The sequence below is a fragment of the Coenobita brevimanus genome, chromosome 75 (genome assembly GCF_032717465.1).
Source record: "Coenobita brevimanus isolate Jiangsu-jjx chromosome 75, ASM3271746v2, whole genome shotgun sequence".
Lineage (NCBI taxonomy): Eukaryota > Metazoa > Arthropoda > Malacostraca > Decapoda > Coenobitidae > Coenobita > Coenobita brevimanus.
Window position 1 is genome coordinate 20,416,290 of NC_137028.1, and position 27,946 is coordinate 20,444,235.

The 27,946-nt window shown below is 42.0% G+C and overlaps 1 protein-coding gene across 1 annotated transcript in view; it reads right to left on the reverse strand.

The window, feature by feature from the left end:
* The window catches only part of ZnT49B (solute carrier family 30 member 9), a 310,034-nt gene that overhangs the window by 26,976 nt on the left and 255,112 nt on the right, over positions 1–27,946 (reverse strand). Inside the window, exon 10 of the mRNA XM_080278894.1 lies at positions 1,118–1,310. Coding sequence (XP_080135020.1) covers positions 1,118–1,310 — 193 coding nt within the window. The remainder of the gene's footprint in view (positions 1–1,117; positions 1,311–27,946) is intronic.

Sequence of the window (27,946 nt, forward strand, 5' to 3'; positions counted from 1 at the left end):
TTCTGATCTAAGCACAAAAGGAACTGGACAAAATTCACTAAGAAACAAAACAACACCTCAGCACATTAAATGATGCACCCATTGTCAACACTGATTGGCCCATTAAGAAATTCAACAAGACTATACTGATATTTGAGGCACACAAACATCATATTTCATAAGGCAGAATGTTCCCAAATTTTACATTATAGACTGCTTGCCTCATAAAACATGCAACTCACTCAAACACAATTCCCCTCTCCCACACAAACACAAGACACTATCACACGGCACCAGCAATTAAAAAACAAAACTGACAACAAAATCAACATAAAGAAAACAAAACTGGAAAGCCTTTGTATCCATACTCAGCCAGTCCACAGATCCCTCTCAATTCTACAAAACACTTAACAGTACTTTATTACTAAATCACACATAAGAACTTCCAAGATCCAAGCCACCATCACCTCCAACACCTAACACATCCCTTTGTACAAATAATAAGCAGACATACTCTTCAACCACTGTGCAAATTATGAGTCACCTTACACAAGCATACACTGACTTTGAAAAACAATCTTCCCTGCATTGGCAGTCTTTTCCACTTGATTACAATGTAATCCCCTTCACTCCAGAACACCCACATAATTCTGTCAAGAAAACAAAGAACTCTACAAGCACAAGGCTGGATGGCATCAGCAACCTACACCTGAAACATTAAGGACTACAGAGCACAAGGAAGTAAAGAAAAAGATTATGGGAGAATACAGTAGCATACTTACCAAGAGGTGCTCCTGTTTGTTAACCAAAGTATCTATCTCCATCTGTTCATAGCCATATATCTTAATCTCAGAAATGGTGGCCACAAACTAACCAGCTCCATGTCACCCTGTCCTCTACCATCATGCACCCCTTCCTGCAAATTTCACCACCATCACTCATAAACTTCTCCACCCCATTTCTCCTTCTCTTCCTCAGGCTCCTCTCTCCCTCTCCTTCTCTCTCTCCCCCTCCACCTCACTTACACACACTCTCCTACCCAATCTTTCATTCCCAAATCTCTCCACACTGCCACATCATCTCAGGGTACTCCTCTGATCATTTCCCAGCACATCCATTGTTTAAATGACATTCTTACAGTTAGAAGAGCCTCAAGATCTTGTTTGTCCAGGTAGCCTCTGGTCAGCTCTCGGCCATCAAAGTCAACTTCAGCTTTGTAACGGACGAGGCCAGTGCCCATGTCTATCCCCTTGACATCATAGATGGCACGAATTAGCACATCACGCTCCAGCTCCTCATTAATCGTCTCCAGTCGATGTTGTGGAATAGACCTACAAAAACAATGCCAGTAAAGTTACATTAGCCTTAGTACCATTAATGACAAGATTAAATATTAAGATGTTGTTAAATAAAATAAATTTATATGTAACTATTTTGATGCCTTGGCTATCATGCATAAGTGGCACTGAACATGGTGCATGATAATGGAATTGTGTGATAATGAATACACAGAACCCATGGAATTTATTCTAATTGATCTTAGACACTCCATGCTCAAATCCCAATTTTCCCTTTTATGATACCCACTAAATACAGTACATAATATTCTGGTAAGTACCAGAAACACACACAGCAATACAGTAGTTAAGTTAACAGAAAGTGATGAAATAGGCACAGTATGGGAGAATATTTAATCTGTTACTGGGTACAAGTACCTAATCAAACCCTTGATCAGCCACTTGCCTTGCCCCAGGTGTATACTCACTAAGGTAAATGTATGGTTTAGTTTAAGCAGCACCAAGGCCTTACCGGTTCACTTTCTATTCTTAAAGTTTATTTTCTATATTTTTCTGATATTTTTATGGTGGTAGATGACTGCCCAGTGGTGGTAAGCTAGGTTTACAATCCCCAATGGTGCTGAAGAGACAGATTCCATTTTGGGGTGCACTGAAGATGGACAGATGCCATCTTTGAATGCTATTTTTGGGATGAAACTACCCTTACCACTGCAAATTTATCCAAACTTCACCTAAATTTTTGTAACCTTAACCCAGCCTACCATGTTTCCTGCAATACAATGCACATCTTTTTCCAAAAAAAGCTTACTTAAAAATTATCCTGTGCATTATACCATGAAGGTCTTGGGTTGGCATAGGCCAACGGATTGAGGTGACTGGTACGAAGGCTACCAAGTCAGAGACAAACAACTTGATGGCCTTACTAAGTATTAATTAAAATTTCATTAATGCAGATTTAGATGAGTGTGTAATACCATAAAAACTGTTCATCATAACTAAATAGTAAACTAAGCAACTCTGTGGGTCAGATATGCACAAATATGGAGCATCAAGTGACTGAACCACACCAAGCACACTGATAAGTTGTACACAGAATCTGCTGATCATCTGCATGCAAATGTATTGTGGTGGTGAATGATTTGCATATTCGTGTATTTCCATGTTATAAAATAAAATGTAAAATTAAGAATAATCTAATGCAGAATTATTATCCTAATCAAATCCAACCTATTTTCTGCTATTTTGGGGTATTTGGTTAAGTTACAGTACCACTGGTTAGGTTAGGCTAGACTGGGCTGGGTTATGGTTAATTAAAGATGGCTTAAACTGCACTGGGCTGGGTTAGGACAGGTTAGGTTTTGTGTGGTTAGGTTTAGTCTGGTTAAGTGTGGTTATGTTATTTTTGGCTGGGTTTGGTTATACTGTTTAGACAATTTAGGGTTGGTAAGGCTAGTAGAATATGTAAGGTTAGGCTTGTAATAATAAATTTCTGCAGATTTCAGTAGGTTTTATAAAGTCTGCCATTATACTTGATAAACAAACATGAGTGAATAGGAATGAACACTGATAAAAGAAGAGGGAAGAGAAAATGATCAATAAGCAATAATTTATCATCACAAAAATGAGAAAAATAATATAGAACACAACCAGGGGGAAGTGGAAGTGAATCAGTAAGGTATTTCTGCTGCTTCAACTAATGTGGAGAAGTGCAATTAAGTGGCTGGTGTGGCTGTAAACAAAGCTGGTCAAACCAACATCAAACGTCCACAACTCTGTGCTTTTGAAAAACGTTGAGTATTTTATCCGAAATGATAGTAAAGTAATCCCTTGACTATTCAGACAACCATTACCTGGACCATCCATTTTCCGGATGTTGTGGTCTGGTTCTTCCAAACCATTATTCGAACATTTTTTCTCACTATCCACATAAAATTCTAGCGTCCATTTGGATATTATGGTTGTGCAAAAGAAATCTCCATGGCACCGCTGCACCTGGCTGGTTAGTTCACCCAACGTCCGTCGGAGACCCTCCTCACTCACCTTCAGTTCCCGTGCATCAACAGCCTGGTAAGCAAATCTTCCCAGACATTTGTCTTGGCGGCACACATGGTAGCTTTCATGGTGGCTCCCTACCTGCTTCAGGCATTTCTTGCATTCCTCTTCCTAGGGTGTGTGATGATGGCCCATCCACCAAGGAAAAGGAAGAGGGTAGTGTTGACTTTGGAGAAGTTGGAGATCCTGAGCAAGACTGATGCAGGATGATCCACTTCCCGCATCCTTATGGAGTACGAACTGGCCCCCTCAACCCTACACAACATCGGGAAAGCCCATGACAAACTCACACAGCACATGGCGGACTTCGGCCAGAAGAAAATATGCAATACCAAACGGAGGGCCATGAGTTTGTCCCAGCATGCTGAAGTCGACTAAATGACATTGGTCTGGCACTGGCAACGACGGACTGCAGGTGTACTAGTGAGAGGCACCAAGCTGAAGGCTGCTGCCAAGAGGTTTGCCCAATTTCACAACATCCCAGACTTCAAGGCATCCAAAGGTTGGCTGTTCAGGTTCAAGTTTCAGTATCGCCTTACTAATCGTATGACCCAAGGAGAGGCTTTGGACACTAGTGAGGAGGGAGTGGAGGAATTTCATCATAATTTGTTAGGCCTGATTGAGATGGAGGGCCTTACTCTCAGTTAAGTCTATAATGCTGATGAAACTGGACTCTTCTACTGCTCAGAGCCAACCAAAACTCTGGAAGATGGGGAGAAGTGTAAGCCTGGCCACAAGTTGTCAATGCAGTGTGTATCTGTTTTGTGCTGTGCCAATGCCAACGGGTCAAACCGGCTGAAACCCATTGTTGCTGAGCATGCAAAACAGCCCTGTTGCCTTAGTGGGTTAATGTATGTCCTTCCTGTTGTGTGGTACCATTCTGTGAAGGTCTGGTTTACCTGCAAGATCTTCACAGGTTGGTTCCACAGGCATTTCATCAGGGAAGTCATCCCTTATCAAACGATGGAACTTGGAATCCCTCCTGACCAGGTAAAGGCTCTCCTTCTCCCAGATAATGCCCCTGCACAACCCTTCAAGAAAGAATTGGTTGCAGATGATGGTCATATTAGGTGCATATTTCTGCTACCTAATACAACTGCTCTGATTCAACCAATGGACCATGGTGCTACTGTGGCCATGAAGAGGCTATAATGACGGAAGTTCCTGGACAAGGTGATGGTGGTTCTCGAGGACAAGGACGAGCAGAGTATGGGGCTGGATGATGGAAAACCGCGGCGCTGTAACCTCAAGTCAGATGCGTACAAATGAGTAAGTGCATGGAAGGATGTCACCGTAAAAACCGCAGAGAGTGGTTGGTCTCGTCTCCTTCAGGGACACGAGAGCAGACAAGACCTTCTGGGCTTTGACGTGGACAGCTTCCACATTTGTCTTCATCCTGCAGGCGAGGCTGTGGATGTCAGTGACGTACAGGAGTGGTTAGACAACAATGGGGGAGATCCCAGCTTTCAGCTGTTGTCTGACACTGAGATCGCCACTTTTGCTGTTGCTGCCCAGCCAGAAGAGAGTGACGAGGATGATGAAGACGATGCGGATGGCCCACGGAACTGCAGTGCTCCAGCCATCCCCTGCCTGAGCACATTACGGACAAATCTCAAGCAGGTGCTTGATTATGCACAACACCCGGAATGTGACAGAGGGATAGTGCCTCTTTGCCTTCTGGAGGACCTGAGATCCGTGTGAGAGAGTGTCATCCAACGCCTGAATCGTCGTTCCTATTGCCAGTCCAAGATCGACTCCTTTTTCAGGCCTCTGACCCCCGCCCAGTCCACCTCTGCTCTGCCGCCATCACAGCATCAAACCAAGACTTCAGCGACGAAGCCTCAACTTAGTACATCAACTGCTGTTGTGTCTCCCCTGGATGTGAGTTTGCGGCTATCTTCAGAGTCACCTGCAGTAGGGAGTCCATCACCAAGTCTGACAGCTGCTCCCCTGGGCCGACTGACAGAGATTCTCCTTGACTCTGACTGCAGCTAAGCTCTTCAGGCTACACCACTAGACCACATGGGATTTATTGTGCTGTGCAACAGCTTCACCAGCCACAGTACAACAGTTAAAGTAAAGGAGGTAGCAGGTTATTTAGCACAATGTCATGCGTGGAATTGTGTGTTTATGTTGATTTTATGCTAGCTTACTGTACTCTACCATGATTTTATTCTATTTCATCATGATTTTATTCTATTTTACCATGACTTTATTCAACTTTACCATTATGTTTTGTGTTCCCACTGCATATTTCTTGTGCAAATGTTTTTTTGTTTTTTTCATGTCACTGCAGTGGTGACTACTTGTCTGTGGTTGATGGGTGTGCTTGACCATGGTACTGTGGTTTACAGGTCTACTTGACCAGATAGAGCAGTGCTGACCAACATGAAGAAGTGTTGAATGATGTACTGTAGTGGCCTTTTACACTGGCTTTCAAAGTTAGGTTATGTACAAAGGGGGGCCAGTGGAGGAGTCCATCATCTGGATGGCGCCATTACCCAGACATGCCTTTGGCTCTATTACGTCAGATAATTGAAGGATTACTGTAATATGTTATGAGTTTACTAAGCACAAACGTTAACATTATAGTTTATATAAATGAAAATGTTAGCATGCATCTGAAACCAATTATGCTCTTCACGACCTCAGGGTGTGAGAAGCGCTTCATGAAACTTGCTTTCTACCCCAGCCATGATGGTGTGGGCCAAAGAAAAGAAAGATCCTGGCCAATGAAAACAGCTCACTTGTGTTTATGTCAAGGGCCAATGAGCCGTGCCAGCATTCATGAGTCTTGGGCTTGGCACAGCTCAGGTGCACAATAACAATGTTTCTGAGCCAAAAGCTGTGCTATGACAGCAGATGTGTGGATTTTCATCTCACAGAGATAATGAAAGCTGCTATGACCAAGGGATCATTGTACATACAAAACTACAAAGTAATGAATATTCAGAATCACTGTAATACACTGTAGCACAATAACTTAACTTAAAAATATTGGTAAAGTATCTATCTATCTATCATCCACTCCTACGTTGCCCCCTGAGGAGCATAGGAGCCCGGGGCTAGGTAAGTTGGTCCTGACATTTAAGATGAATGTATATATAAATAAATAAATAGAAACTATCTATCTATCTATATATCTATCTATATACTGTATACATGTATGGCACCTGGTGGTTTAGTGGGTAATTAAGGAGCTCCAGCTGGATGCAGCCTGTGCAAGTTTATATCCAAGGGAAGGTTGGGTTTACTGCCCATGAAATGCCACTCAGGGATGAGCGAGGCTGATCACTCTCATCTTAAATGTCAGGACCAACTTGCCTAGCCCCGGGCTCATACGCTTCTCATGGGGCAACACTGGGTTAGATGATGATGATGATTTTATAAATATATATATATATATATATATATATATATATATATATATATATACTGTATATATATATATATATATATATATATATATATATATATATATATATCAATCAATCAATCACTTCCTGTGGCATCCCACGGGATGCATAGGGCCTCGATGAACTCTCTCCACCAATATTTGTTTCTTGCCATCTCCTTCAGGACCCACCAACATTCCTCTCCTGCTTCTCTTTTCATTGTCCTCAACCAGGTTTCCCTCGGCCTACCTCTTCTTCCTCTAGCACTCCACTTTGGCACATCCTGTATTAAACTGCCGTTTTTTCTATATATGTGCCCCAGCCACTTCCAGCGAGACAGTCTCACATATTCATCAACTGGTTCCACTCTTGTAATATCCCTTACTCTTTCATTTGTAACTCTGTCTCGCCACTTTACCCCAAGAATCCTTCTCAGTACTGTACTTTACTCTCAAATCCTAATACTTTCTGATCTGTTGCAGTTATACTGTACCATGACTCACGCCCATAAACTAAAACTGGTCTAACCATGGACTTGTAAATTTTTACTTTAGTATGTATCGAAAGCATATTAACCCTTTGAGATTCCGATGACTATTTTGATCGTCATATCAAATCGAACCTCAGAGATTCCAATGACGCTTTTAATCGTCATTTTAAGAAACTTTTGTAAAATATTCACCATAAATCGCATTTACGCATCAAAACAAAGAGGCACGAGCATGATGTCACGGAATGGTTGCTCTATGTGTGGCGGTACTGCACAGCTGGTCTGACTCATGACTATATTTCTTTATGACTTTATTCTTGGTGACTATTTTCTACAGCAAGGTATAAAATTTTTGGTTTTTGTCTAACTTCAACTCATCGCTTTGAGTTTTTATTTTCTTTGTTTTCCTTTTATGAACATACTACGATAAAGTACAACTATTCAGCTTCAAAATAACACCATGACCAGCATCCTATCATAAAAAGTGTATTTACACTGACCGATCAAATTAAAACATCGCAAAGCAAATATGCGGCCAATACTAAAATCATATTGTGCATCTCTTTCCTTTTGCTTTACTGCACAATGAAATGCAAAAATTACCATAATCTATACATCATTATAAAGATAATCTATTGTATTTTTGCATGGTTTAAACCAAATTTACATATCTTTACTCGTTATTTTTTGCCGAATATTTTTCTACGGCAAGGTATAAAAATTTTTGCTTTTTGCCTAACTTCGTCATTTTGACATTTTATTTTCTTTGTTCTCTTTCTTTGAACATACAGCGCTGCAAGAAAGTACAACTATTCAGCTTTAAAATGACACCAAAACCAACATTTTATCATGAAAAGTATATTTACACAGCAGTCAAAGTAAAATATTGGGCTGCGAAGATGAGGGTCAGCATCTGTGGCTGACTCTAGCACAGACATAATCTGCCCAGCCCTGAAACCTGACAGGGTTATTATTTCAAACAGATTTCAACATTCCAACAACTCGCCAAGCCAGTCTAATCCTTTCCTCAATTTCATTGTTTAATGATGCGTTAGATGATACAATCGTTCCCAGATATTTAAAATTTTTTACGTTCTTCACCACATTATTCCCAATTACACAATCGATTTGGTTCTCCATGTTCATATTAATAATTTCAGTCTTTCCACAATTAACCAATCCAACTTTTTCTCCTTCCTCCACCAGTCAATCAGGCACCCTCTGCATCTCGTAAATCTATCTATCTATCTACAGCTCGACCCCCTAATCCCACAAAGGGTGGCAGCAGACAAAACGTCTCCAAGTCGCTCTGTCACCCACCATTTGACTACCCTCCCCCCAACTCACCCCTCCCTCCCTCATATACCTCTCAACTCCATCCCTCCACCTCATCCTCGATCTACCCCTCCCTCTCCCTTCCTCCACCTCACCTACATACACCCTCCTAGTCAGTCTTTCATTCTCCATTCTCTCCACATGTCCAAACCACCTCAGTGTATTTCTCCTAATCTTCTCAACTACATCCACATCCACCCCACAACGTTCCACTTCTTCATTCGTCAACCTGTCCCTCCATGTCACTCCACATGCTCCTCTCAAGTAACTCATTTCCACTGCTCTCACTCTTGACTTGTTCCACTCTTGCAAGGTCCACGCCTCGCTTCCATACATCAGGGTAGGGATCACAATCCTATCATGCAGCGACTTCTTAACTTCCATACTCACCTGCCTATTTCTCATCACTGCTTTCAGTGTACCAACAACCTTCCTTCCCTGCTGTACCCTTTCACGCACTTCATCCCCCAAAATTCCATCCTTACTCATCACACTACCCAAGTACTTGAATGCACTCACATTCTCCATATCCTCACCATCTAACCTCACTGTACATTCTGTGACTTCATTCCTCTCAAACACCATAACTTTACTTTTGTTTACATTAACTTTCAACTTCCTCCTCCTACACACTGTCCCAAATTCATTCACCAAACCTTGCAACTCCCATTCATCTTCACTCAACAATACTGTATCATCAGTAAACAGGAACACCGGAATCTTCCATATCTCACCCTCATTCATTAGAGCCACCCCAACATCCACTGCCCTACCTTGCACCTCCTTTACAACCCCATCCATGTATATATTAAACAGCCATGGAGACATCACACAACCCTGTTTCAGTCCCACACTGAGATCAAAGAACTCACTCAGCTCACCATCCACTCGCACCGTAGCCCTAGCTCCTTCGTACATACTCTTCACAGCACTCAACAATTTCCCCTCCACTCCATATATTCTTAATACCTTCCACATGCCTTGCCTATCTATTCTGTCATAAGCTTTCTCCAAGTCCATGAAGGCAACATACACATTCTTTCCCTTCTCTAAATACTTCTCCACTAAACATCTTAGAACAAATATCTGATCTACACACCCATTTCCCTTCCTAAATCCCCCTTGGTCTTCTCCAACTAGCTCCTCTGTCATATGCCTAACCCTATCAATGAGTATTCTACCATATATTTTACCAGTCACACTAAGAAGGCAAATACCCCTATGGTTACCACATACTTCTCTCTCCCTTTTTCCTTTGTATAGAACAACAATTATACCTGACTTCCAGTCCTCTGGCACCCTTCTCCCTTCCCATGCCAATCTAAACAACTTCCATATCCACTCCACAACAATCTCACCCCCCTATCTCAGTATTTCACCACACACTCCATCAATTCCTGGGGCCTTTCCCAATTTGATCTTCATTCCTTCCACTACTTCCACCCTACTGATCTCTTCCTTCCTCCTCTCATCTCTTCTTCTCCCAGCCATTCCCCAACCACTTATACTCGCACTGCTCTCACTCTCTACATTCAACAAATTCTCAAAGTGCTCCTTCCATCTCCTCAATTTCTCTCTCTTCTCCACCAACAATCTATTATTCCTATCTTTCACTCCCCTACTATTTCCCCTTTCACACTGCCTTACTTTCTTTACCTCCTTCGAAAACAATTTCTTACTCTCCCTCCATTTCACACTCAGATTCCTCCCAAACTCTTCATCCACTTTCTTCTTACTCTCCTTCACCAGTCTCTTCACCTCCCTTCTCCTGCTCACATATACCTCCCTCTTCTCTCTCTCATCTTCTCCCCTACCTCTACACGCTAACCATTCACTATATGCCTTCTTCTTTTGTTCCACAGCTCGTTTCACCTCATCAATCCACCATGCTGTCCCTTGCACACCCTTGCATCTCTTCCTCACTCCACAAACCACCTCACACGCTACACCTATCTCTTCTGTGAATATCTTCCATAAGTCTTCCACCCCTTCCATCTGCTCTAGGTCATATCTTCCCAATCTTCCTTCCACTATGCTCTTATACTATGCCATTTTCTCACTATCTTGCAAATTCTCCACTCTTCTCACAGGAGCTGTTTCCTCCTGTCTTCCCCTTCATTTCCTCAACCATTTTCCTTGCAGCTTTACCTTGGCCATCACTAAGTGATGGTCCGAGACTCCATTCCCCCACCCTCTCCACACTCTTGCATCCAACACTTGTCTTCTCATCCACTCATCCACGCACACGTAGTCTATCATTGCCTTTCGTTAAACAAGTTCACCATCCATCCTCCTCATTACTCTCCATGTATACCGGTGGATCATCTTATGTCGAAAGTAGGTGTTGGCTATTGCCAACCCCTTACCAGCACAGATGTCCACCAAAGCACTACCATTCCCATCTACTTCAGCTGGCACACCCCAATGACCAACTACTCCATCCACTCGTACATTCTCAACTTTGCCATTCATGTCTCCAATCAAAAGCACTCTCTCGCTCCTCTCAAATTTGTCCATACATGCTTCTACTCTCGCCCAAAACTCATCTTTCACTCTTGCCACTCGGTCCTCTGTCGGAGCATACACACATACAATTGCCCACGCTTGTATACTTCCACAAATCAGTACAATATCATCAGCATAGTCCAAATCCATCAGCCCCTTATTTTCATTCCAGCTAATTCCTGCACCTGTTCTCCTTACGACCTTTCTCATAACATAATCCACAACCAAAACAAAAGGCAATGGTGAAAGAACTCCTCCTTGAATCACTCCTGACCTAACTTCAAATGGATCATTCAAAGAACCGCCCACCATTACCTTACAAAATGAACCTTCACGCTGGCTTCTAATAATATTTACAAACTTTTCTGATATACTATAGAATCTCATAATTTTCAAAACAGCTCCATGTGAAACACTATCAAATGTCTTTTCAAAATCCACAAAACACTTACTAAGCGGCATTTCATCTCATTAGCTTGTTGCATTAGATGCCTTACAATAAAAATCTGATCATTACAACCTCAACTCTTTCTAAATCCCGCTTGTTCTTCTCTTAAAATTTTATCAATTACTGGCTCTACTCTGTTCAACAAGTTTTTGGAAAAGGCTTTTGCAACTACGGATGTCAAAGTTATCCCTCTCCAATTTCCACACACACTTAAATCTCCCTTTTTAGGTATTTTTATAATCACTCCATTTTTCCACTCTTCTGGAATTCCACCATTATCCCATCCATCCATCCATCATCCAATTCTACGTTGCCCCATGAGAAGCGTAGAAGCCTGGGGCTAGGCAATATGGTCCTAACATTTAAGATGAGAGTGACCAGCCTCACTCATCCCTGAGTGGCATTACATGAGCAATAACCCCAACCACCCCTTGGATATAAACCTTCACCAGCTCAATCCAATTGGAGCGCTGTAATTACCCACTAAACCACCAGGTGCCAAAATTTGGTTATATGGTTACCACCCAGCATAGTAAATGATTTCCTGGTGTACAGGAAACCATTAGGCTTGTCACTCAGTGTAGAGTCACCCATAGGCAGAAGGAAGAGGAAAGAATGAAAGACAGAAAGACAAACGAGGGAATGTGAAGTCACCCGTAGGCAGAAGGACGAGGAAAGAATGAAGTAAAGAAATCCCAAGCCACATTAAAAAGTTTCAAAAGTGCATTCATCAACTCATAATTTTCCACATTAAGCATTTCAGGAAATATTCCATCCTCTCCTGGGCCTTAAAATTCTTGAACTCCTTTATAGATTTTGCTATCTCTTCCAAGGTTAGGTCCCCTGTGTCTATCAGCAAATCTCTCTCGGCTGGAAAAATGTCCTCTTCAGCTGGGATTGGTCTTTTTAGAACAGATTCAACATGCTCTTTCCACCTTCCTTTTATATCCAAATCTTTAGTCAAGTTATCATTTCTATCTCATACAGGTATTTCCTACCTTCTCTTTTCAGTCCCAGTTAACTTCTTTATGGCCTGATATGCTGCTCTTGTGCTCTGACTGTCATTTTTACTTAATTTAATTTCTGTCTCTGTTGACTTTTCATCACATAGCCTCCTCTTATCACGTCTAACGAGTCTTTTTACTTCAGAATGTAAACTCCAGTACTTTGCTCTAAGTACTTCAACTACCTGGCCATCAACATGTTGTTCTTCATTTCTTAACTTCGCCTCTTTCCTTTTCTGAACTGCATTCCATGTTTCATCTGACATCCACTTCTCCTTCTCGCTTTTCTGTTTTCCTTAATAGTAACCTTAGCACTCTCACGCAAAACCTCTTTTACCTCTCTCCACTTTTGATTAATATCATTGTCTTCAGATTCCATCAGTCTGAAGGACTAGAAACCTGTTCCTGCATTCTCACCGAAACTTTTCCTTTGCGATGTCATCATTTCTCAGCTCATCAAAATCATAATCATTACCTCATGTACAATTACCATTAACGTTTCTCTTAAGTTTTATTTCAATCTTTGACACAACAAGTTGATGATCACTACCTATATCTTGCCCCCCTCCATATGCAAACATCTTGCACATAACTCCTATGCCTTCTGCTAATTGCAACGTGGTCAGTCTGGTTACAATATTTACCACATAGTGAAATCCAAGTAGTTTTATGTAGTTTTCTATGCTTAAAGATAGTTCTACCAATCATAAGGTCATTTGCCAATCAAAAGCTTCCAAATTGCACCCCATTTTTGTTTCTTATACCAACACCCTCCTTACCCATACAATCTTCAAAGCCATCCCTACTACCAACAATCGCATTAAAATCACCAATGCAAACTAACACATCATGTCTTGCCACTCTATTAACTACATCCTGCAGCTTCTCATAAAAGTCATCCTTCATTTCATCAGCAGCCTCATTTGTCGGAGTGTACCCAACCACCACACTGATATTACCAAGGTCAGATTTTAAACAAGCATAAAGCAAGCACTCATTAATTGGCTCAAATTCACATGGTGCCTTACAGGCATCTATACTCAGCAGTAAGCCTACTCCATGGTAATGATTTCCATCACTCCTACCAGAAACCAACAAAGTAATACCATCTTTCAAATTCATTTTATTAACTCCAAGCAACCTCGTTTCTGTTAAAGCACAAATATCTATATTGTATTCCTTGAACACTGAAATAAGTTCTTCCATTTTACCAGCCCGACTGAGAGTTCGAACATTCCAATTTCCTATTCTTAAGGTTCTTTTTGGATGTATAAACTTATTCCTACACCGTGGGATTCTTAGCATCCCCTGCCCACTTAAGGGCTGCACGGATCTGAGGGCCATTGCTTCGTAACCAGAGTTCATCAAGATTTCTTAGGCAGAAAAATATTTTACCCTGGAGCCAATGCCAGTGGCTCGCAGGAACCAGACAGTGGAGAGAGGAAATTCTATCTATCTATTGCCAGACGCCTCAATCCCGTTTGGGGTGGCCACAAACAAATCGCCTCCATGTCGTCCTGTCCCCCGCCATTTCACTGCCCTGCTCCCAACTCACACCTCCCTCTCTCATATACCTCTCCACCCCATCCCTCCATCTCATCCTCGGCCTCCCCCTCCCTCTTCCCCCCTCCACCTCACTCACATACACTCTCTTCGTCAGTCTTTCACCCTCCATCCTCTCCACATGGCCAAACCACCTCAGTGTGTTCCTCATAACACTTCCTATCACATCCACATCCACACCACAATGTTCCTTTATATCCTCATTCGTCAGCCTGTCTCTCCATGTGACTCCACAGGCTCCTCTTAAATAGCTCATTTCCACTGCTCTCAATCTTGACTTGTGTCCTTCCAACAACGTCCAAGCTTCACTTCTGTACGTTAGAGTTGGTATCACAATACTGTCATGTAGTAATTTTTCACTTCCATGCTCACTTCCCTGTTTCTTATCACTGCTTTCAAAGAACCAGCAACCATTCTTCCCTGCTGCACCCTTTCAAGCACTTCACCCTCCAAACCTACATCCTTACTCATCACACTACCCAAGTACTGTACTTAAACATACACACATTTTCCAATTCCTCACTATCCAACCTCGCTGTACATTCACTGACTTCACCTCTCTCAAAGACCATCACTTTATTCTTCCCTACATTCACCTTTAGAGTCCGTTTCTTGCACACTCTCCCAAATTCATCCATCAAGCCTTGCAGCTCCCCTTCATCTTCACTCAACAACACAGTATCATCTGCAAACAACAGTACAGGGAGTTTCCAAACACTATTCTCTCTCACCAGGGCCACTCCAACATCCACTACCCTACCTTGCACCTCTTTTATTACCCCATCCATGAACAGGTTGAACAACCATGGAGACATGACACATCCCTGTTTCAACCCAACCTCCAAAGAGAAAAATTCACTTAATTCACCATCCACACGCACTGCAGCCTTAGCACCATCATACATACTCTTCACAGCATTCAACAACTTTCCTTCTACTCCATATATTCTTAATACTTTCCACAATCCTTGTCTATCCACCCTGTCATATGCTTTCTCCAAATCCATGCAAGCCGCATACAACTTCTTTCCCTTCTCTAGAATCTTTTCCACTAAAGATCTAAGAATGAATATCTGATCTACACAACCTCTTCCCTTCCTAAAGCCTCCCTGTTCTGCTCCAACAAATTCCTCTGTTCTTTCTCTAACTCTGTCAATAAGTATCCTACCATACACTTTTCCTATTATACTAAGAAGACAAATGCCCCTATGATTACCACACACTTCTTTTTCCCCTTTTCCTTTGTACAAGGGAATAATTATACCTGACTTCCAATCCTCCGGGACTCTACCTTCCTCCCAGGCCAATCTGCACATCTTCCACATCCATTCTACTACTATCTCTCCCCCATGCTTCAGCATTTCACCACACACTACAATTCCTGGGGCTTTCCCCAATTTAACTTTCTTCATTGCTTCCACAACTTCTATCCTACTGATTTCTTCCTGTCTTCTCATCTCCCTCCTTCTCCCAGCCATTCCCCAGCCACTTATACTCGCATTACTTCCATCCTGTATGTTCAACAATTCCTTAAAGTGTTCTCTCCATCTGCTCACTCTTTCTCCCTTCTCCACTAGTAATCTACCATTTTTATCTTTCACTCCCCTGTTAACCTCACTTCCACCCTGTCTTACTCTCTTCGCCTCTTTCCAGAACATTTTCTTACAGTCCCTCCACTTTACACTCAAATTCCTTCCAAATTCCTCATCCACTCTCTTCTTACTCTCTCTTACTAATCTTTTCACCTCCCTCTTTCTTTTTACATATAGCTCTCTCTTCCGCCTCTCACCTTCTTCCACGCCCCTATTTCTCATCCATTCATTGTATGCTTTCTTCTTTAACTAAATGAAAGTAAAATGCAGAGGGTTTGGACAGACAGGTACAAAGGAAAGAGAGACAGCAAAAAAATGTAGATAAAAGTGTCCCTTTTAATGGCCTCTTGCGACAAGCAGGGAATACTGAGGAAGTATTCTATCCCCCCTTCCCCTTGGTTTTAACATACATGGTTTTGAATATTCGCGGATGGCTATAGAAAAAAAAAAAAAAAAAAAAAAATTTCATTGAACTCTGCTGACACTGTAACATTATCCCAGGCACAGTTTGTGGCTGTTTTAGTACAATAATGGCATTATCCAGTGAATGATATATACTGTAATACTCTTCCTTTTTGAGGGAGCTGGGATGAGCACAGTAGTCAGAAGAGGCCATGCAGGAGTGCACCATTCATTATTTTGATCTTTTAGTGTTCTTGTATTAAATAAAGTAGTTGTTTAGTGTTCTTGTATTAAATAAAGTGGTTGTAAACATGGAGACAGGGTTTTTCTTTAGTTATACAGTATAAGGAAATGGGGGCTCCAGAGGTGTTTTTAAGGCGGGCAGCAGATATCCGCGGATTTTTAACATTCGCAGTTGTCTCTGTTTCCTAACCCCCTTGGATGTTAAGGGATGACTGTATACACACAAACACATACACATAAACACAGGATTGAGAAAATTTTTCAAAAATGCAGATTGAAGAAAATTCAGAGAAATGAGAGAGATACAGAGGAAGTGGTATATCTTTCTAGACCTCTATAATTCAGGAGTAGAAAAATGAGTGCCAAGAGTAAAGGGGAAAGAAAACAGGAAAAAGGATTGGTTTAATAGAAGGTGTATGATAGCAAAAAAACAGAGGGATATGGCGTGGAACAACTGGAGAAAGAGAGGTAACAACAGAATCTATTCTATCTATCTATCAATTGCCAAACGCCATAATCCCGTAAGGGATGGCCACTTGACTTTGAGTTACCTATTTTACAGGGAGGGGCACTAACCCTCCACCAACCCACTTGTTGACACGTAGGGAGAACATATGGGTTGGTTATATGGTAACCACCCAGCGTTGTAAATGGTTTCTTGACTTACAGGAAACCATTTGGCTTGTCACTCAATGTAAAGCCACCTGTGAAGGAAAGAAAAGCAATAAGAAGTGACAGGAAAGATGGGAGAAATAGGACAAAGGAAGAATATAAAAGAACTAGAAATGAATACACAAGAATATACTGAGAGGAAGAAAGGAACTTTGAAAAAGGTATAACTGACAAATGTAAGGAAGAACCCAAATTGTCTTATAGATTTGTCAATGGCAAATTGAAACAAAAGGGAGGAATCACCAAGCTGAAAGTAGAAGGAGAGGTCTATAAAGATGCGGTAATGCAAGCTGAAATAATGAACAAATATTTCCAATCGGTTTTCATTAATGAAAGGGAGTTTGTGGAGGGGGAGGGAGTGACTAGAAATGTAGTGATAAAAGATATAAAAGTGGAAGTACAGGAAGTGTATAAGTTACTGGAAACTCAAGATGTAAGGAAAGCCCCAGGACCAGACGGAATCTCTAATTGGGTACTGAAGGAATGCAGAGAACAACTGGCAGATAAGATTCACAGTTTAATTGCATGTTCTCTGAAAGAGTGAAAAGTGCCTCGGAAATGGATGAGGGCAAATGTGGTACCAATTTATAAGGGAGGAAACAAGGAAGAACCCCTGAATTATAGACCAGTGTCCCTGACCAGCATGGTCGCAAAATTGTGTGAGAGAATCACGCAAGAGAGATGGAAAAAATATCTGGAGGAGATGAATATTTTGGCTGAAAGTCAGTTTCGATTCAGAAGTGGAAGGTCATGTGTTTCCAGCTTGTTAGGCTTTTACTCAAGAGCGATTGATGTGCTACAGCAGAGAGAAGGTTGGGTGGACTGTGTGTATTTAGATTCAGAAAAGCTCTTCAACATGGTACCCCATAGGAGACTAATGTGTAAACTAGAGCATATAGGAGGGCAACCTCCTGGAATGGATGAGAGACTTTTGAGAGACAGACAAATGAGGACAGTAATAAAGGACAGGATGTCTGGATGGAGGGAAGTAAGGTGTTGGCGCCAGTAATGCTCCTGATTTACATAAATGATATGGTAGATGGAGTGAACAGTTAAGCAAGTCTGCTGATGATGAAAAGATCTTGAGGAAGGTAGAGGTTGAGGCAGACTGTAAAATACTGCAGGAGGATCTGGATAGGATACATGATTGGAGCCGGATGTGGGAAATGTAATTCAACGCCAAAAAATGTAAAATATTGGAAATGGGTAAAACTACCAAGAGGCCATCACTGAATTATTTGATGGGTAATGAACCAATCACAAAAGCGAGAGAAGAGAAAGATTTGGGAGTGATGGTCCAGGATAGTTTGTCACCTGAAAAACACATTAACAAGACAGTTAGAGAGACGTATAAGCTCTTGACTAACATAAGAGTAGCATTTTATTACATGGATGAGATGATGAAAAAATTGATAGTGGCCATGATCCACCCCAGGTTAGAATATGCAGCAGTAGTGTGGTCCCCACACAAAAAGAAAGATATAAGCAAGACTGAGAGAATACAAAGAACAGCAACCAAGATGGGTGGGGGTGCTCACCATCCACTCACTTGATGTAGTGCTGCTGTTGGGTGTCTGCCCTTTCCTTTCCTCCATCCTTCTTTCCTTCCATCCTCTTCTGTCTTTCTTTCCTTCATTTTTTCCTTGTCCTTCTGCCTACGGGTGACTTTACACTCCCTCTTCTGTCTTTCTTTCCTTCATTCTTTCCTCTTCCTTCTGCTTGTGGGTGACTCTACACTGAGTGACAAGCCAAATGGTTTCCTGAACACCAGGAAACCATTTACTACAATAGGTGGTAACCATATAACCAAATTTTGGCGCCTGGTGGTTTAGCGGGTAATTATTGCACTCCAATCGGATTGAGCCAGTGAAGGTTTATATCCAAGGGATGGTTGGGGTTTATTGCTCATGTAATGCCACTCAGGGATGAGTGAGGCTGGTCACTCTCATCTTAAATGTCGGGACCAACTGCCTAGCCCCAGGCTCCTACGCTCCTCACGGGGGAATGTAGGATTGGATGGTGGATGGATGGATGGATGTAATGAACCAATCACAAAAGCGAGAGAAGGGAAAGATTTGGGAGTGATGGTCCAGGATAGTTTGTCACCTGAAAAACACACTAACAAGACAGTTACAGAGACGTATAAACTCTTGACTAACATAAGAGTAGCATTTCACTAAATGGATGAGGAGATGATGAAAAAATTGATAGTGGCCATGATCCACCCCAGGTTAGAATATGCGGCGGTAGTGTGGTCCCCACACAAAAAGAAAGATATAAATAAGATTGAGAGAATACAAAGAACAGCAACTTAGATGGTCCTCAGCCTGGCAAATCTGTTGAAGAGAGAGAGGCTGGAAAAGCTGGATTTTGCTTTCCTTAGAAGAAAGAAGAGAGAGGGGTGACATGATTGTAGTGTTCAGGACCATGATGGGAGTAAATAAAACTGACACAGATGATCTGTTTGTATGGGATACGAGAGTAACATGAGGACACGGAATGAAATTGAAGAAACCAGGCTGCCTGAAGGATATTAAGAGATATAGTTTTCCTTACAGATGCAGGCTATCAAGAAATAAAGTTTTCCTTATAGATGCACAGACCTGTGGAATAGCTTGGACAAAGAGACTGTCCTGTCTAAAAATTTAAATGAGTTTAAAGCAAAACTTGACTTACTGAGAAACAGAGACGGGACCCTATAAGCATAGCTCATTTCCTGTATATCACAAACAGATAAATACAATTACGTAAATACATACTCACACACACACACACACAATGATAACTAATTAACAGTTACAATTACGAGGTCACTGTCTCCAGGAAATCAATTTTACACACCTGTGCAGTATAATATCAATGGTTTGTGCATCTAAACAGGCTCCTTGCTTCTGGCCAACATCAAAAGTGTAGCATTCTAAAACAGACTACTATAATCTCATTTACCAACATCCATTTTGGGGCTGTCAAAGGTAAAACAGACTCTAAGTTAAAAGTTTATTATTACTCTGATTTGGAGTGACAGAAGCATTTAAGGAAAAAAAGGTCAGTGCCACTAATGGCCTTCGCTTCAGTATTGGGAGCCATCTTCACAGGCAAAGTCTCATGATCCCCAACAGTTTCTAGTTCATTGCAGCCACAGGGATATACTACGAAATCATCAGCTACAATAATCATTTCGCCTAGTTTTTACATACATTGATCCATGTGATACTGCAAAAACTCTGGTATATACAGGTATGATTCCAAACAGAATATGCAACTATCTGAAGCAAAATTCTACATGGGGTACTAAAAGAGGTGGTACAGGATACGCTGCTTTGTACAGTATAAGCCAAAACTCTTACATCACATCAAGAACTGTATTGTACTGTGTTGACAGTGAAACAATATATGAGTATGGTGGCATCAGAAACCAAGCAGGCAAGTTTGTATTTTTGGATTTTTTTTGCTACATCTGGCTTGTTTAGAAAATGACCGGTACCAAAGGAAAGGAATTTTCATGACAGTTTTTAAAAAGTGTGACAAGCCATGACAGGTCTAATAGCTGGGGGGGGAGGGAAATGATGTTCTTTTCTTGCCATGAGGAAATCATCCTTGGTATTTTCTTGCTGCATATGGGTCTTTATGGGAAAGTGTGGTATCAATGGAAGGTAATTTTCACAACAATTTCAAAATGGTATGGCATGCCACAACTAACTTAATATCTACAATATGAGCAAAGTTTCGGTGCACCTCAAGCTGGGAAATTTTACGAGCCCTATGAGGGAAGAATTTTACTAACCAAATCTGAGTTGAGGCATGGCATTTTCCCTCACTCTGCTTGCTCAAACAATACTTTCTTAACACTGATCCACAAGGTTAAAATAACCTTAAATTATCATCAGTGTTTACTGTATATTATAATTTATAAAGGCTCCAACATGCTTATATGCATTGGCCTTCATCACCTAATGGCTGCTGTCCCCACTTCTCAATCTCCGGCAATCTATGTTCACTCACTTATTCCTGAGGTCACACTGTATGACCTTGTCCCATGTATTTTTCAGTCTCTCTTTTACAACTCTACTCTGAATGGTCCCATCTCTCACCCTCGGCATCCATTTGCCACCTTCCATTCTCTCTACATGCTCCAGACATATCATTTTACCTCTTCTCATCATGTCACCAATACACTTTAATCCTTTTCTTCCTTTCAATTCTTCATTTGCAATCTTAACCCCCCCAGGCTGGTTTTTCAAGGATACACTACACATCCATCTGATCTTTTCGACTCTGTCATGAGCCTATGAGTATATTCCTCTTTTACTGCTAGCCTCACTACCATACAGCATTACATTCCTAACACATACTGCATACAAGGACCTCTTAGCACAGAGGGAGAGCCCTCTCAATGATAGGAGAGGTAACAACTCTCTAAAGTTCCTTCAATTACTCCTTAACCTTGCTATTTGTTCCAGCCATGCCTTCAGCACATATCATATCCCCTCACTAATAAAACTCCTCCACTCAAGAGACTTTTCAGCAAGATTAATCTTTTCCCACCCCTCTTCTTTTTTATGTTCTCCTTTACATACTGCACACTCTAAATCTGCATAATTTTACAGCCTACCTCTCATACCACTACATCTTTTATGCACTCAATTATGACAAACACTGCACAAAATAGAGCTATTCTCCATACCCTTGAGGAGGCAAACTGCACATGGCAACACTCCCTCTGCTTTGAAAGTACCACTACCTGCCCTAGACATCATTTCAGGAACTTTTGTTTTCTTTGCATTTATTTTCTCCAATCTTTCCAGTCACTTTTTATTACAGTATTCTACTTTCTTATTACAATGGCATTACACTGAGCGACAAATCTAATGGTTTCCTGTAAGCTTGGAAACCATTTACAGTGCTAGGTGGTAACTGTATAACTAACACATACATGTTCCTTACGTGTCAACAAGTGGGTTGGTGGAGGGTTAGTGCCCCTTTCCATAAAACAACGAACTCAAAGACAAATGGCCACTCCTTACAGGATAATGGCATCTGGCTACTGACAGATACAGATAAATACTTTCAAATTCTTGTACCCCAAGTGGAGAAACGGAATGGGGCACAAGGGTCTGAGAGTAAACATGGATAAAACAAAAGTGATGGTATCTATGGCTGGTGGTAGTACTGTTACAGAAGGGAGTGATATCTGTGGCCGGTGGTAGTACTGTTACAGCAGAGGGAGTGATGATATCTAGGGCCGGTGATAGTACTGTTACAGCAGAGGGAGTGATGATATCTAGGGCCGGTGGTAATACTGTTACAGCAGAGGGAGTGATGATATCTATGTCTGGTGGCAGCAGCTACTGTTACAGCAAAGGGAGTGTGGCCACATGCAGTTTGCCACAAGGGTGTGGGTCAGCCACTATATGCCATAAACACTCTTCTTACAGACCTTACACAAAGAGTTCTTGATGGCATCAGTTCAGCTAGGACACCACACAGAACACTCCTTGTCACATTAGACATTGGTAAAGCTTTTGATGCCATCCCCTGCCACAACCTCACAAAGAAAACATTCAACACAAACATACACAATAACACAAAAAAGATGGCTAGCAAAACTATTTAGCAGGCAGATGTGCACATGTAACATTCGCCGGTCAGTCATCGAACATCGGAAACTTCACAAACAACGTCCCTCAAGCATCTGTTTTGTCCCCTACACTCATTAATCTACATATGCATGACATACCCATGGCCCACACACCACAAATACACATAGCTTCCTATGCAGATGACATAACACTTATATGTACACATCAAAACACAAACACAGCTGCACACATCCTCCAACCTTACCTCAATACACTACATGAATGGTTCACCACAAACAGGCTCACAATAGCCCCAGCCAAATCTACAGTGACCCTTCTCACAAACTGGACAGCAGAACATAGTCACATTCCATACCTCACCATAAACAACACTCCCCTACCACACACACACACACACACACACACACACACACACACACACACACACACACACACACACACACACACACACACAATCCTTGGTGTAACATACAATACATCAATATCATTTAAACAACACATCACAAACATTAAAAATAAATTAACATGAAGACTCAACACCCTAAGGTCATTTGCCCATACAACATTTGGACACAACAAACCACCACCAAAGTATGCAAACAATATACACGTTTAGTGATGAATTTTGAAAGCCCTGCTTGGGCTTCTAACCTCACTAAAACACACTACAACACCTTACAGACCATACAGAACAATGCCCTAAACATAATCACAGGCTGCACAGCTCCTACACCTACAGACCACATACACCAAGAAAGCAAAGTCTTCAAAGTCAAGGGTCATCTAGACATAAGATGCACACAAATTCTTGCTGCAGCCTCCACAAACCTACACCATCCATTACACTACATGGCAGCACATCCACACCCATCAAGGAACATTAAAACAACACTCAGCACATGATATCATACACAAATAGTGTCATCTCTTCCCCCTTGCCCACCTCAAATCAGCTTCTAAGAAGCACATCTATGCTCAAATCACTCACCACTCCATTCAGTCACTCAGAGACAACACACAGCTGCATGCACAGCCTCCTGACATCCACCCTTCTGAATCCTACCTCCCTTGTAAGGACAGGGTCCACCTGGTCAGGCTGAGATGTGGGGATCATCCAGCCTTCTTGAGTTATTAGAAGTGGCTGGATGACTCTGTCACTGATGCCTGTCCAGGATGCAACACAGCACCCCATACTATTAAGCACATTATGGAAGACTGCATTGTACACAATCACCTGCACCAACAACACAACATACACTTCTCAAGAGCTCTGAGAGAAAGCCCGATCTCGACCATGGCTTTCCTTAGGGACTCGAGGGCTGTTCGACCAGACTGCCTAGAGAACAACTAATACTACTACTACTCCATCTTGTGCAGTGTTTGTTGAAAGGGGAGCATACGAGAAGTAGTGGTATTTGAGGTAGGCTGCGAAATAATGCTCATTTCGTATATGCTGTGTGCCTGAAAGAGCAGGCAGAGATTGAGAGGCATGAAACGATTTATCCTTCTGGACAGTCTCTTGAGTGCATGGAGGAGCTTTGCTATTTGTGAGACATGTTATGTGTTGGAGGTGGGGTTGGAGTTAGCTCTGTGGCTACGGTAGTGGCTGAAGGAAGTTCAGCAGGCTGCTGCCTCTCCTAAAACTGAGAGGGCTCTCCCTCTGTGCTAAGGATTCCTTGTATGCAGCATGTGTTAGGAGTGTAATGCTGTATGGCAGTGAGAACTGGACAGTAAAGGATGAGGATATTTGTAGACTCGAATGTACAGAAATGGCAACAATTAGATGAATGTGTGCATCCTTGAATGTGAGACCTGGGGGGCTAGGATTGTGACTAAGTTGAGAAGAAGGATGGGACTTGAACATACAGTAGTGATGTTGTGATGAGGAAGGGTAGATAGAAACTGGCTGTGTATGTTGACAAGAGGAAGATGACAACTGGGTGAAAAAGGTGAGAGATGAACACTGAGGGTTGGGTTGCAAGAAGCAAACCAAAAAAAGACCTGCAAAAAGGTTACAGACTGTGACCTCAGTGATAAGGTACGGAGAAATGAGGTTGTCACGAGATCAGGCAGCAAGGAAAGCTGCCATTAGGTGATCATGGGCAATGCATGGAAGCACACTGGTGCCTTAATGAATTATACAATTCCATCTTTTCACTTCCTAAATCATTTCTCAGCTGAACTTTTGTTCTCCACAATCAATACCAAATCATCAGCATACAACACCTTCCATTGGAGTCCAGTTTTGAAGTCAAGTGAGAGAGCTTCAAGCACAATAACAAACAATAAGGGGGTTAAAACTGACCACTGGGGCACACATACGTTCATGGAAATTGTTCAAACAAACCTTCATTCACTCTCATCTGAATACAAGCACCCTTGCACAGTGTCATAACCACTGTAACCAACCATTCCTCAATTCCAAGCTTTCTCACTTCCCAGTTTACTACATCCCTGGGAACTCTGTCACAAGTCATCTCAAAATCAATAAAAAGTAGCCAACATCTCTCTCTTCTTCTTATGCATTTTTCCTGAAGATGTCAGACAATGAATATCATATCAGTGGTCTCTTCAGTTGGCATAAATCCAAACTGCACCTCATCAACACTCACTCTTTCCTTTATCATACCTTCTAGGACTCTCTCCATTACCTTCATTATCTGGTACAAAAGTTTTATGACTCTATAATTTTTCTTTCGAGGACATCACCCTTTCTCTTATACTGTATAAATTTCTAATCACACTCTTCAGCACACTCATAATTTATTAAATCCTGTACAAAGTGAAAGGAGAAAAAGAAGTGTGTGGTAGTCATAGGGGCATTTGTCTTCTTAGTACATTAGGCAATGTATACAGCAGGATACTTATTGACAGAGTTAGGGAAATAACAGAAAAATTAGCTGGAGAAGAACAAGGAGGTTTTAGGAAGGGAAGAGGCTGTGCAGATCAGATATTCATCCTTAGGTCCATCATGAAAAGTTTCTAGAAAAGGGAAAGAAGTTGTATGCAGCCTTCATGGATTTGGAGAAAGCATATGACAGGGTGGACAGACAAGGAACGTGGAAAATACTAAGAATATATGGAGTAGATGGGAAATTGTTGAATGCCATGAAGAGTATGTATGAGGGTGCTAAGGCTGCAATGAGTGTGGATAGTGAACTGAGTGAATTTTCCTATTTGAATGTTGGACTGAAACTGAGATGTGTCATATCTCCATGGTTGTTCAATCTGTATATGGATGGAGTTATAAAAGAGATACTAGGTAGAACAGTGGATGTTGGAATGGCCCTAATGAGAGAGGGCAGTGTTTGGAAACTTGCTGTACTATTGTTTGCAGATGATACTGTGTTGTCAAGTGAAGATGACGGGGAACTGCAAGGCTTGGTGAATGAGTTCTGGACAGTGTGTAAGAAACATAATCTAAAGGTGAATGTAGGGTAGAGTAAAGTTATGGTCTTCGAGAGAAATAAAGTGTGAGGCTGGATAATGAGGACATGGCAAATGTGAGCGCATTTAAGTACCTGGGTAGTGTGATCAGTAAGGACGGAAATTTCGAGGATGAAGTGCTTGAACGGGTACAACAAAGAAGAATGGTGGCTGGTTCTTTGAAAGCAGTGATAAGAAATAGGGTAGTGAGCATGATAGTATTGTGATACCAACTCTAATGTATGGAAGTGAAGCTTGGACCTTGTTGGAAGGACAGAAGTCAAGAGAGAAAGCAGTAGAAATGAGTTATTTGAGAGGAGCATGTGGAGCTACATGGAGAGACAGACTGACAAATGAGGAAGTGAAGGAGTGTTGTGGTATGGATGTGATATAAAGTTTTTTGGGGAATACACAGAGGTGGATTGGCCATGTGGACAGCATGGAGAGCACGAGGCTAATGAGGAGGGTGTATGTGAGTGAGGTGGAGGGGGGGGGAGGCTGAGGATGAGATGGAGGGATGGAGTGGAGAGGTATATGAGAGAGGGGGGGGGGGATGAGCTCAGGGGAGAGCAGTGAAATGGTTGGGGACAGGTGACATGGAGGCAAATTGTTTGTGGCCACCCCTTACAGGATGGAGGCGTCTGGCAACAGATGGAAAGTAACTAAACCCACTCCTTTATCTTTTGAGGCCTTCAACAACTTAGCAGTAAACCTATACACATCTGCAGCCTTCCCCAACTGCATTCTGCTGATTGCCTTGCCCATGGAATCAACAACAACTAAAGGCCAAGGCCAAGGCCAAACACTTGATCTACAGTCTCCAAACCTTCTCTGTTCCAGTCATACTATTTGTTCAGCAACAAACTGTAATGTTTTCTCTACACACCCTTAACATTCTTACTATTCACCAACACCCTTCCTTCATCAATCTTTACATACTATTTACCTATGATAAAACCCCTTATTTCTCTCGTCATGCCCAGCCTCCTTACGTATCACATTCTTTCTCTCACCACTATCTAGATTATCCACTAAGTGTCTCTGAGACTCAGACTTTGCTCTGTATACATCCATTTTGGCTCTATGTTTAGTTGCCAGGTATTCCTCTGTTACCAACCCATTTCCATTCACTAAACAGTCTTCCTTTCTCTTTAACAGCAGCTTCTGCTCCCTCATTCTACCACCATGTTACTTTAGGTCTTCGTGGGCCCCTTGTCTAACCACAGACTGAATCAGTAACTGTCAAGAGATTGTTCTTGAAAGCTGTACTGAACAAACTTCTGTCTAAGGCCTCATGCTCAGTCCACTCTACTTACCTCATTATAGAAGGCATCCCTTGCTGCTTGGATATTCATATTTCATATTATCCTCCTGGGTACATAGGTCCTTTTCTTCACTATCTCTTTCTTTAGGAACAAATGACATCAGTAATTTGTGTTGCTGCAACACTCTTTGCCCCCTACGACCTTCACCTCCTCTGCTAGCTTCCTATCTGCCCTCCTAACCAGAAAATAATCAGTCTTGCTACTATTACCCCCAAACTCACTACATGTTAGTCTACTAAGGCCCCAGTCACACTGCAGGTATGACTTATCGCAAACCACCCGTGACCTGCAAGTCGTGGGTGGTTTTGGTGAGGTTTACAACCGGTCTTCATATGTCTCGGTCTAGTCGCAGGCCACCATGGTGACCAAAAAATCGTTGCGAGGTTTTTCGTGCAGCACGAAAAACCTACCCGCGACCACTGATGTCGTGGCACGGAAGCAACCCAATGGGCGGCTGGACTGCGTCTGGCTGACTTACGGACTGTGACTGGTCGGCGACACCTGATTTTTAAGTGGTGGTTGCCATCTGGAGGGAGGCCGGTCACCGCCCGCTCTGTGCGGTGGCCATCTGCACTCCATCAAGGCAATGACTGGACTGCGACGGCCGCCGTCCACAA